At 41.2% G+C, this 13,196-nt stretch overlaps 1 protein-coding gene across 1 annotated transcript in view; it reads right to left on the bottom strand.

Moving 5' to 3' along the window:
• The window catches only part of LOC126380062 (laminin subunit gamma-1), a 28,464-nt gene extending 15,670 nt beyond the window's left edge, over positions 1–12,794 (bottom strand). The window contains exons 1-10 of the mRNA XM_050029249.1: positions 12,628–12,794; positions 8,934–9,052; positions 8,255–8,403; positions 7,795–7,912; positions 7,110–7,293; positions 5,959–6,164; positions 5,118–5,221; positions 1,720–1,905; positions 724–949; positions 1–215 (exon numbers count right to left, since the gene is read on the bottom strand). Coding sequence (XP_049885206.1) covers positions 1–215; positions 724–949; positions 1,720–1,905; positions 5,118–5,221; positions 5,959–6,164; positions 7,110–7,293; positions 7,795–7,912; positions 8,255–8,403; positions 8,934–9,052; positions 12,628–12,756 — 1,636 coding nt within the window. The 5' untranslated portion in view covers positions 12,757–12,794. The remainder of the gene's footprint in view (positions 216–723; positions 950–1,719; positions 1,906–5,117; positions 5,222–5,958; positions 6,165–7,109; positions 7,294–7,794; positions 7,913–8,254; positions 8,404–8,933; positions 9,053–12,627) is intronic.
• Between the last annotated feature and the right edge of the window lie 402 nt (positions 12,795–13,196).

The following is a 13,196-nucleotide window of genomic DNA, read 5'->3' as shown; positions in this document are numbered from 1 at the left end:
CTATATTCTGTGTATTAGCGTTGAATTGCAGGTTAGCGAGTCTGCGCTGGTCGTCCTCAGCTCCCCACTTTTCGGCGTCTCTGATGAAGTGGGCGCTGAGCTCGTGCGCCTGATACTTCGGAGCCGAGCTGCACTGCGACGAGTGGCCGAAGCAGAAGCAAGGGGTACATCCAAATTCGTTCTCGATGTCCAGGTTGAAGAACCCAGGTTTGCACCTGATGGAAAGAATTACGGTCAGATATGTTGTTGGAATATATCCTAGATAACTGCAGAAATAAACAAGGAAAGGAATAAAAGAAATAATTTCATTTATTGGATGCAACATCGCGCACCAGGTAGGACCAGCTATTAAATTAAAGTCTGCCATGCTTTTATTAGACCATGATGATATTATGTCGAAATACCAGACTAAATAGATTTTATTAGATTTTATTCCGTGTTAAAAGATTGGTTTTGACTTGATTTATGGAGAAACAGTTTCCAAGGTCAAACAGAAGCTATAACTGTTCTGCTCTGTTCTGAAGTTCTACCCATATGTATTGCAGCCTTGAACCGTGAAGTCATAGTGACTTTATTTCCAACTTAAGGTTGTAGACACTTACTCTGTACAACATGTAAAACGCTGAACTGGGTCGTACTGGGGGTATTACCTTGGAGCCCTGATGGCTTGCAACTCTGAACCAAGAACTTGGTAATTGACTTTGGAAGATTTTAGATACTTACTCTCTACAACGTCTTCCCTCAACGTTTTGCTTGCACAAGCAGACTCCGGTCTGGGGGTCGCACTGGGGGGTGTTGCTGTAGGATCCTGACTCGTTGCACCCACAAGGTTTGCACCCCTGAACCGTGAACTCGTAGTGGTTGGGTGCGCACACGTCGCACTTGTCGCCTGTCACTCCTGGCTTGCACTGGCATTTGCCTTCTGCGTTGCATTGGAGACTGCGGGAACCTAATAAAGCGTAATATTATCTTATAATATCTTTAACACTTGAAGGTTTTATTACTAGGTACTTATATATAATTATGTGTTTTACAGGTTTTGTCTTGGATAAGTTCCTTACTTCTCGGAAACGAGTTTACTATGTCAGATAATTACGATATTACAGATCGATCATCATCATTGCAACTAGTGCGAGCCATCTGGAGCACACCTACCAACAATGGTGTCTATTCAAGCAGACACAAACTTAACCTAATTTTAGTTTGATAGCTCTTAAATGACGGCACTCATTTTCTTCACTCTCAATACGTGTAGGAAAGAGATAGAGCTAATTTTAGTCTAGTCAAATCAAGTTAAAATTAATTTGGTTATTGCCCAGATCTGCTCCAATAAGTCACGTCCCAAAAAGATCCGTCGTTGCAAAACCTGGACTACTTACTAAATATACCTACTAGCCTCGTACAGGTACCTTTTTTGACGTAATTTATTGTAGATATGCCGCGTATGGCATTCATTCACTACTTGACCGGACAAATGGGGAGCGCTAAGAGCTCTCACCCGGTAGTAAATTTAGACAACAGGCTTGAGGGTGCCCAGTTGGGCGTTCTCGCCCAGGTTGAAGTTCGCCTCGGCGGTCGTCGATTGAGCGGTTACATTTTTTTTAATTTAGTTATATCATAAAAGTATTACATAGTTAGGTAAACCACTGATACTGTAAAACCACAATAAGGTTTGTCTTGGTACCAGTCTCTTGAGTTCGTATTTGAAAGAGATCATACCAGTAGCATCACAGTTGCAGGGTAGACACATGTCTCCGGCGCTCTGGAAGTAGTTCTCCCGGCATCGCTCGCAGTTGGGCCCGTCCCTGTTCTCAGCACACTCAATGCAATGGCCGCCGTGGCCCGTCCGCTCGTAGAGCTCCTTGTCGAAGTAGCACTTGTTGGAGAAGCCGTTGCAGTTGCAAGCTGATGAGTGGTAACGGATTTGGTTAGTTTGAAGCAGGAACAGTACATCGCAAGTATAGTGATCTGGGGGGGGGGGGGGGGGGGGGGTTAAAAAAGTCACATCGAAGCAATTCATCATCTACAAAGCAATATTGCAATTTGCGCATATAAAAATAAGTGCGCAATGCAAACAAATTTCAAATAGCAATAAGTGTTGCTTTTTTTAGGTGAATTGCTTCGATGTGACCATTTTAACCCCCCTGCTTTATTATTAGAGAATGGGAGATTAATCGGTGATGTATCTTACAGAGTTTTACAACCTTGCGACGGAGAGCTTTGAAGTTAAAAACATGAAAGTTGTTGGTTCAGGCCATACGGACTTCGCCGGCGGAAATATTAGTAGGTACCATAAAGCTTTTTTGTTCAATAAAAGAAAAGTAAACCCTTAGTGGAAAGAAAATCGAAAATATGCGGTGAAGATTATCGCAATGCTGTCAGTGACTTAATTAAAAAGTGATTTAAAAATGTTGCCAACGCTATTCAAAACCTGAACGTATTCGCTGTTAAGCATAAAATGTAAGACGATATTGCAATCAGACACTTACCTATATGGTTTACGCACAGCATAATACTCAAAATACTTTATAAGAATTCTCAACCTACTTAAAAAAAGGAACTTTCCAGGCTACGTTCCCCAAAAATGTTATAGAAGGCGACGTCCAGACTTAACGTTTATTTTCTAATACTCGGTTACTTAATTATTCAAGAATATAATGAAAGTAATCGTAAAAGCATATATAAAAATATCGTCATAAATCGTCTGAAACAGACGTATAAGGCCAATGATGATGATATAGAAATAATTGTTGCTTGATATTTGGATTATAGTGAAAACAGATATTAATAACTCATAGGTACATAGGAGGAGCTCGGTGGCGCAGCGGTAAACGCGCTCGGTCTGCGATTGTTGAAGTTAAGCAACTTTCGCAAAGGCCGGTCATAGGAAGGGTGACCACAAAAAAAAAGTTTTCATCTCGAGCTCCTCCGTGCTTCGGAAGGCACGCAAAGCCGTTGGTCCCGGCTGCATTAGCAGTCGTTAATAACCATCAATCCGCACTGGGCCCGCGTGATGGTTTAAGGCCTGATCTCCCTATCCCGTGCCCCAGCAGTGGGGACGTTAATGGGCTGATGATGATGCTGCTCCATAACCGGTTACTTAGGCTCTTCGAATTTCAAATATGATTGAAGTTTTTACTTTCTTTTCTGGCACGCAGAGTTCAATGTTATATCTACTTCCTTTGTCGTTAACTACAAGTACATACCATCCATTCGTATCCATTTTGTAATTATAAAAATAAAAAAAGCTTTTAGTAAGTACATACATAAACTTTTTTCTGTCAGTTGAGCATTAGAACCAGGAGTAGCATTAGAATCAGAAAACAAATTGAAACCACACATTGCCTGTGTTAAATCGTAAGTCAGGACGATCTAGGGACTAAAAAGGCGACATAGAAGCAATTCACCTAAAAATAAAATTGCTATTTAACATTTCTGTGCATTGCGCACTTACACAATTGTCAAATTGGAATAATGCTTTTTAGATGAATTGCTTCTATGTGGCTTTTTTAACCCCCATCACTTCTCAGCAATGCTCCGTTGGAATAGACATGATCCTTTAGTCTTATTTTACAAGCCCGAGATAACAAAGAGCTTTACGCATTGTGTGTTCTGCTTACTTTAGCACCCTGTCGCAATAACATATCTACATTTAGTAAAACTTTCGGTTCAACTTGTCACAAAAGTGAATGTGACATAGTAACAAAGTGTTACATAATATTATATTATTAACGGTCGTGATCGCATGCTAGTCTATTTCATATTACAAGTATCTCAGCAACAAATAGATAAAATAAAAGAATCATAGCCATTCGCCAGCCCTTAGGCCGCACAGATAAAACAAGTCACATGGGCTATATAATTTACAAATACCCAGCACAGTTATCGCAAGGGTCAATGGATCACAGCTTATCATATAGGCATTATTTCTTATCACATGGCCCTTTCTCAATGGAGACGACTCTGTGTGGACTCATTATGCGTAACAATAAGTTGTAAAAGCGTTGATGACATAACCGTTGAAGCACGTACTGGTAATGTGATATTTGAATAATTAATTACTAATTTATTCTTTCATATAGGTATTAAGATAAGAACTTCTTTTTTATATACAATATTTTTGGGGGAGGCCTATGCCCAGCAGTGGGCGTCGTACGGCTGATGATGATACAATATTTTCACACAATCTGGAAGAGGAGATACACGTCAATGTACCATTAGGGTAGATACACTGTATCCCATCCCCCTAGTATTATCCTGTTTTTCACAAGGTCCGGTTTTTTACAGAAACGACTGCCTGTCTGACCTCCCAACCCGCGAAGGGAAAACCAGCCCAACACGGGTTAGGTCACATACCACCGAAAATACATTTTTCGGGAATATGGGTTTCCTCGCGATGTTTTCCTTCATCGTTGTTGTGATAATCATTAATTCGACAATTATTGGTTTAGGCCTGTGCTGGATTCGAACTCGCGACATCAGAGTGAGAGGCAAGCCAACTGGGCTACCACGGCTCTGTAGACACACTGTATCCACCAATAAATAAGCATATTAAGTTACGTTACGCCAGCATTTGTTATAAGTATGGACCTTAAAAAAATATAAGTTACTTAATAGAGTTCGTCTATATCCATTAGCGGGGTTATATTATAGGCCACAGAGCAACATTGCTTGGATCTATTTACAAAGATTAGGTTTAACCGTCTTCTTTTGCATGCTAAAAATTCCTAATTCAAAAGAAATGAACATTCCTTAAATAAAATAATAATAAAAAAGAATTGAACATATTACATTTTTATTATTTCGCAATGCATCAGTAAAAATCAGTCGCTTCAAAATATTCAACCTTCTTAAAAAAAAAACTGTCTTCAGGTAGAAGAGCAGGCTGCGGTACAGAGGTCTAGGGGGTTAAAATGGCCACATCGAAGCAATTCATCTAAAAATCCAATATTGCAATTTGACATTTGTTTGCATTGCGCACTTAGTTTTATATGCGCAAATGTCAAGTTGCAATATTTCTTTTTTAGATGTACTGCTTCGATGTGGCCATTTTAACCCCCCTGTATGAAGCCTCATCACCATATGAAAGATAGGGAGAAAGAGACGGAAATATTTACCCTTGCACTCGTGCACGTTAGTAGGCGACGCGCGGCCCCAAGGCGCGTCATTGTAGAAGTCCAAACACCTTTCGCAGTCTCGACCAGCTGTGTTATGTTCACATCTGACGAGGACAAGTTCAGAAGTAAGCTTTGCGACTAGAAACTTCTAAAACATTCTAGAATTCTCGGCGTTTAAGAGGATCCAATCTATTCGCAAATGCTCTTGAGACACTTTCTCTCTTAGCCTCTACTACCTAAAGTATAAGGTAAAATGTTAATAGGTAATAAAATAGGTGCGACATCAACCAAGTTAAAACTCTTTACTATGATAATGACGATGGAGATTTTTAAAATTGTATAAGAGCGACTACAGTACATCTTAAACTACGAGGTCCTTGCTTGACTGCGTGTACGCCTCTTCCAGGTGCGGGCGGCTGGGTTCTTCTTTTTTGACGTGACTTATTGTAGATTTGCCGCAGATGTCATTAACTACTTGACCGGACAAATGGCTCTCACCCGGTACAACATTTAAGACAACAGGCCTGAGGGTGCCCAGTTGGGCGCGAACCTCGGCTCAGGGCGTCTGAGAGGAAAAATATTTGAAAGAATTAATCGACCCTAGCGGGTCGATAGCGATAAGCGCTGATTGAGGGAAATCGTCGACCACGCCGGCGGGGAAGGTGGCTGGGTTCAGCCTACACTGTTCAGTCCCGCAACGCCGAAGGGCCTATTGATGTTTGGTGTGAATTATGAAGTTATTAGAAATAAACTAGGTGTATACTAGTTCTCAGTGATTCCCTTAAAGCAGGTAATCTCCACTTTGAATGATACTTAATTATTATTCCTCCAAGCCCCTCACCTGCAAGCACGAGTTTTGGTACCATCTGCAAGGTCAACAGTATCGCAGACTGAAGCGTGACCGTTGCACTTGCAACGAGCACCGACCGCCACATCAGCGATGGCGTACCAATACGACTGCAGCACTTGGACGTCACCGAATATCTCGTCTCCGAAGGTGTTCAGCCGGTCCAAGGAGATACGCAGGTCAGTCGCCGTCACCCATTCCTGGCGATAGTAAAACATTCAGTTACTGAGCTGGCTCTGTAGACAACCACTCTCTGTAAAAAAAGTGCTCGCTTGTGTCACAAGCGACGGCGTCTATAGACACTGGAATTGGAATACCCATTGTATTTAAGTTTATAAATTACGTAATACAAACTGGATTTAAAAAAAAAGAAAGGAAAACATGAAACAGTAGGACTAGGGCCCTGTGCTGGGAGGTTTTCTGGCCACGTCTTTCCCTCAGCATTACAGGTTCCGATGTGGTAGTAGTTTTACAGCTAGTTACATAATATGTAATTTAATTTTTGACGTTCAAAAAGCGCTAACTTTGTAAGTCAATTTTGAAAAATAAATATTTTAAATTCCTTAGCTAATGTGAGTCTATTTGTTTAAAGGATATCAATGACTGGCTCCAAAATACTCGTAGCGTAGCGTACTTATCAACGTTTCACTATATACACATGTTTACATGCTTTGCAACATATGCATGCCAACACGGGAGTAATTTCACATCATAACCCTAAAAACCACTGCCCTATTTTTCCCTAAAAAGTAGCATGGAAAATGCTGCACAGACAGTGCGTGGCTCTTAACCTCTCATATGCCGAGATACTAGACACAATAGATTTTACATTGTGTCTGGTCGAGATCCGCGTTCCGGCGTTCGAAAGATTAAATGGATGATGATGAACCCTAAAAAGTCGCAATAAAAATGTTGACAACCACGCAGCAATATGATTGTGTAGCTGCTGGCGCGTATGATTGTGATCTCGATCGAAACAATCCTAATGACGTCACTAAAGAGGACGGAGCATACATTATTGCCTATACGTCCGTGTACTTCGCCTTCTCTTCAACCCTACCTTCCGAATCGTATATTTACCTAATTTTCTTTAGCGAAATGAACTACCACAAAGTCCTCTCATTACTGCTGCGTACTATACTAACCTGTAGCTCAGGGCTGCTGTCGAACTGGTAGGCGGAGGGTCGTCCCTCGAGGGTGGAGAACAACACGTTTCCTCCAGACAAGGGAGAGATGTCGGAGTACTCGCTAGTGCAGAGCGCACGAGTCTCCGCGCCAAGTTCTGCGCTGCGCTGCTCTGTCACACCATATGTGTCGCGGCATGACGCACTAAAGACATTCAATTCAATTATACTTAATATCAATATAAATACACCCATAAAATAACATAGTCAGCTCATATATAAGAAGTGTAAAAGTCCAGCTGCTAGGCACAGGCTTCCCTTTAATCAACCGGAAGGTTATGCAATGTCGCATACACGACCACGCTGGAACTAATCCCAATGTCCCTTCTAAAGTATCATCATCGTACTAAAATCAGGTGATTCCCTGAAATTTCCTCATATACGTAATCCAAATTGGGATGGGTAGGGTTACACGTAAACAGACGACAATCTGCAGCCACTCGCAGGCGTCGTAGACTTGGCTCTTATTGTTATCAGCTTTGTAGCTTTAAATCATTTAGGTAACTTTTCAAATAATCACGTGATCTCTCGCATTTTTTTATCCAAATTGGGGGTTGGACACTAAAAGTGATTTTAACAGTTTTCTCGTTGAAGAAAAGACTTAAGAGGGGAAGGGACACAACAGGCTAGAGGGAAAAAGACTTACCTGAAGTATTGGAAGGGTTCCCAATCCTGTTCTTCGCCTGTCTTCTTGTAGATGGCGAAACTCTGCGGCCTCGGCGAGTAGAACACGATCCTTACGTATGTTATGTCGTACGCTTTGCCTGTTTGGAAAATGTATCTAAAATTAGCGAGATTGGAACAAAAAAACTGCTCAAAAGAAAATTTTAACTCAGCGCTGGACGGGTAACGCATGGCCACCCTTGTAACCATAGCATGGAGCCTGCATATCGCGCACGGGTGCGACCAGCGCTATATTGTCCGCGATAAATAAATTAACCTACTTGGTTCATTTATCATGTTGCGGTATAAAATCTCCTTGCTATGGCTACTCGTGTTGCAAATATTCATGGGTGATAACCACCATAGATCAAGGGGCTCGTCTGCTAGTTTGTCTTCTACAAAGCAAAAAAATATTAGAACCTACATAAGTAAATGACACTCACCCAAATGTAAGGTCAAGTTGACCTGATTGGGGTACTGGATCCCTTCCTTCATGGTCTCCGACTGCCACCAGGTCTGGTTCTCATGTTCGTAGTGGAGGTCAGTTAGGTAGTACCCGGAGAACTGACCCGGTTGACAGTAGTCACAAGACCTGGAAGGTTAGTAAAGGTTAAATCTAGTCGTACTTTGGATTTGTATGATCATAATTCAATTGTCAGCCAATCAGAGACCTTTTTAAAAGTACATGAACGAGTACAAATACACCTATGTACCTACTTAATTAGACCAAACGGCCTCCGTGGTCCAGTGATTGAGCGTTGCGTTCACGTTCCGGAGGCCCCAGGCTCGAATCCCAGTGGGGGCATATCTCAAAAATAACTTTGTGATCGCTAGTTTGATTAGGACATTACAGGCTGATCACCTGATTGTCCGAATGTAAGATGATCCGTGCTTCGGAAGGTACGTTAACCCGTTGGTTCCGGTTAGTACTTACTGATGTAAGTATGTAGTCGTTACATGAGCCATGTCAGGGGCCTTTGGGGGCTCAGTAATAACCCTGACACCAGGGTTGATGAGTTTGGTATTCCATCTCACAACCCACACGATAAGTAGAATTAGACCAAAAAGAGAACATCAAACTGAATTCATATAGGCTTGTTTAATCCCGTCATGGGACCTCACCTGGTGGAGGTACCAGCGGAGGTCTGAATGCAGTACAAGCGAGGTCCGCTGTCGCCACACGTGTTTGTGGCCTCCATCTGGACCATGAAGGCTGCATTCTCGAACTCCGGTATACATCGCTGATGGACAGATAAACAAAATATACTATTACGTAGGTAACATAACATAAAACCACGACTATATCCCGAAAGGGTAGGCAGAGCTGTGCACATACGTCAATGTTAAGCAGAAATCTAAAACAACCGTCTAAACATTTTACATCGGCCAATAACCCGACAGAATTAAGTTGACAGCACACGTCAAACGGTTTGCATACCAGCGAGATAATTTTTGATTCGCCCGGGTTATAAATTCATTTACTCATTCTTCCTAAAATTTACGACTGTCAATCATCCGTCTCTTTCCTTTTCGGCGAATAAGATGATAGGTATAACTTAAAGTAAAACTAGGTGTCTGCAGGAATCGGGGCCAAAAAAGCACCTGCCAGCGGTTGATGTACCTAGAAGAGTGCTTAAGTTCTTCCAAATAACGAATTTTCTTCTGATGTAACCTGAGGACGTAGCTCGTAACGTGGCAAGGAGTGAATGTCCTGTGCCAACTATATATAGCGCGCCTATTTTGGCGGTAAAACGCCTTCCCTGCCGACGGAGCTGTTTCCGTGTCGACGCTATTTTAACTCCCATGATGTCACGATTATGTACTTGCAGATGTTTATTACGCCATATTCCTTTACGATGTACATCAAAATTGAGTAAATGGTAGGTATCTATTCTAGGAATAACTTTTAAATGGTGAGATAACGTATCGTGAAACTGGCTTTTGCTTGCGGCTTCGATCGCGTGGTTTGTTTTGCCCTAACATAATTAGGTTTCAAAAAATCTTCGTCCATAATTTCTTACATGAGTTACGAAAGTCTGTCTTAACAAATGTGTGTGACTCCAAGCGATGAAGGGATTAAACGTGTGAGTTAGGTGAGGTATATGTCTATATACCTATAGGTATGTATGTTTCTTCTCTGGGGATTTACCTAAGAATAAGCAGCGTCAAACAAGTAGGTATAATAATTATGTGTTATTTATGGATTATTTGTTATTATGTTAAAAAACTCCGTGGTCTAACAGCCTCCGTGGTCTAGTGGTTAGAGCGTTAGGCTCACGATCTGGAGGTCCGGGTTCGATTCCCGATGGGGACATTGTCGAAATCTCTTTGTGAGACTGTCCTTTGGTAAGGACTTTTCAGGCTTGAATCACCTGATTGTCCGAAAAGGTAAGATGATTCCGTGCTTTGGAGGGCACGTTAAGCCGTTGGTCCCGGCTATTAGCCGTAAAAGCACCTCCACCAACCCGCAGTGGAGCAGCGTGGTGGAGTATGCTCCATATCCCCTCCGGTTGATTGAGGGGAGGCCTGTGCCCAGCAGTGGGACGTATATAGGCAGTTTATGTATGTTATGTTAAAAAAACTCTACTTACATGCGTCTTTGTGCCCAATCTTTGGGGTTTTGCAGAGCTATTGTGTCCTCTAACATGACGGACTAATGTTATGGGCGATATGCTAATCCCTTATCACCATAAAGTTCACCATATCCAGCTTACATCGTATCAACAGTGGTCGCAAGTTGTTTTTGATTACTTGTGGCTCTACCCACCCCATTAGGGATTACGGGCGTGAGTTTATGCGTCTTTGCGTGGTCTTACACAGACCGCCCATTGGCAAGTTAAGTATCATTTAAAGTTTATTATTAATCTTTTTTACTTATGTCATTTTTATGCTAATTATCAATAGGTAACCCTTACCTAATGCAGATGCAATACTAGGTAAGAATACGGGCCACGAATGAATTTGACGGATTTTAATGGAACTAATTGTCAAGTCATAATAATTCTATGCGGAATCTGCGACAGTAGCGCCGCGACCGCGGGACTTCGTTCGTGATACTGATTATATTTTAAACCTAGTTTATATTTTAATCTTCTTTTGTAATAACACGCGTAAAGTACGCGTTCACACAGATGGATCTAAATCTGTATCGAATATTTTTTAACCCAAAAACGACGGGGTGTTATAAGTTTGACATGTCTGTGTGTGTGTGTCTGTCTGTGTAAATGTGTATGAGTCTGTCTGTGGCATCGTAGCTCCCAAACGGATGATCCGATTTTAATACGGTTTTTTTTGTTTGAAAGGTATATCAGTCGAGAGTGTTCTTAGCTATATTTGGTGGAAATCGGTTCAGGTCTTCAAGGTCATCAGGTCGTTTGTTAGGTGTGATAGGAATTCAGTTCAGTTTGCTTGCAAGCATATGTGGGATCTGACATTTGAAACGCTAATGTCTTCTGGAACCACTGAGCTGGTCTGCTGTTAGCGTACTTTTTTCTGGTCGGGGGTTATATAAATTTTTAATTTATTTTTTACTGTTTTGCGCCAATGTTCTTGCGTGCTTTTGCAAACTTGTTTATTTTATTATTTCGAAATTCAAGGTCATTTCCTATATTTAAAGTAGGTACATAGTTTGCTAATGCATGAATAAAAAGTTTAGTAAAAAAAATTTGGTTATTTATTATTTTATTACCCTTCGTCAGGGAGAATGTCCCATTAATACGGTGGGTGCAGTCTATACTGCACCCTTCTTTTAAGTCTATTATTATTATATTATTTAGAATGACGGATAGGTATGAATATTAATTTGTTAAACTGTCACAATAAAGCTTTTATTGTGTCAAGTCGACATGTTTTTTGCAGAAGTAACAAGTAGGGTGCATTCATTAGGATGTTCTTTGAACATTGAATTGTGAAATGGATTGTAGAAGTTTTTTTTGCAAAAATAATAATAATTGGTATGCCTAGAAGCTGTCATTGTTATATTATTGTACATCACTATGACATAAATCTAATGGGTCAAGTTTTAAATAAAATGTTGGAAAGATGTTCTCAAAATCTTCTTCAGCTTGTTGACAAGTTTACAAAGACGGCAGGCTCAATGATAAACGAATTCTGAAATCTACATTATTCATGTTGCCCAAATTGCAAAGTTGGTACCTACAAAATGAAACGTGTGTTGAATAAGGCAAGGCCTCTCAGATTCATTCAACAAAGCCTAGTTACAGCTATTGTGCGCTACTTATTCGAACTTTGCATCACCCAGCGGTCGAAGTAAATAATTATAATAATTTTAACGAATAAAGTATCGGCGGTACAACGGATGTGTGATAAGTGCGTTCCGTTGGCCCCTGATAACGAAACATTAGGAGCTGAGAGTAAACGAACTCATTATAGTATCAATGGACTTACGACATTCTCTCGATAACCTCTCGATAATCTGTCCAAAATGATGTTGGCAACATTCTATTATTAGGAAGTTCTAGTTTGTACTCTGTTGAACTCACGAACTCTCACTGCCCGACGTTTCTCAGACGGCAACAACAGACCTAATTATACCTAAATATACCTATATAGTTTTATGAATTAACTAACAGTAGTGCTCCAACAAAGCTTTCTCTTTGCGAACGATGAATCTTGACTCCTTAAAAGGCACACGTGAACTTTCCATATGATAGGAAAACCAAACAACGGAGCATTCTATCCCGATATAGACACAAGACGCAAGCTCGGACACATGTCACTAACAAAAACAGAAGCGTTGTGCATGTCGAAATTAGGTACCGGTGCGTTAAAGTTCGGAAAGCTGCACTGTACTTACTTGTGGTCGTCCGTCATTGTTGTAGCAGGAGGCGAGTTTCTGTGAGCCGATCCGGGGTGTATGGTAGTAGTCTTGGGCCAGTGTGAGGGTGAGGAACGGTAGAAAGTGCGTGAGCAGGAGGCGCGCCATCTTATCGCTGGCTGTATGCGTCGACGCGCCGGCCGCCGGACGAGCACTGACGCGCGCCTCGTTTCACAACACTGGCCACAGAGCAACCTCCGAAGCGACGAGACATTCTATTGTGCTATTTACTTGTCTCTCCGAGGGCGAGATTGTAGAGTTGAGAAGGCTTGATGTCAAAAATTTGGGTTATTACTTGCTTATCATTAAATTAACAGCTCATAATACACCTATATTGGGTCATTCTGTTCTGCAGTATGGATATCCTATTAAAAGTCAAGGAGTTATGTTTAAAATTAAAATAAGGTCTCCAATGTTGCGCTGTATATTGAACTGAGGAGTCGACATTGCCAAGCATATTTTTGAAGTAAATTGAATATCGAACATAAATGGAACATGTTACAAAAATGTAAACATCATGTTTCTCTTCTGAGTAACACAATAAACTC

The sequence above is a fragment of the Pectinophora gossypiella genome, chromosome Z (genome assembly GCF_024362695.1).
Source record: "Pectinophora gossypiella chromosome Z, ilPecGoss1.1, whole genome shotgun sequence".
Classification (NCBI taxonomy): domain Eukaryota; kingdom Metazoa; phylum Arthropoda; class Insecta; order Lepidoptera; family Gelechiidae; genus Pectinophora; species Pectinophora gossypiella.
Note: the sequence above shows the minus strand (reverse complement) of the source record. Positions and strands in the feature narration are given on the sequence as shown.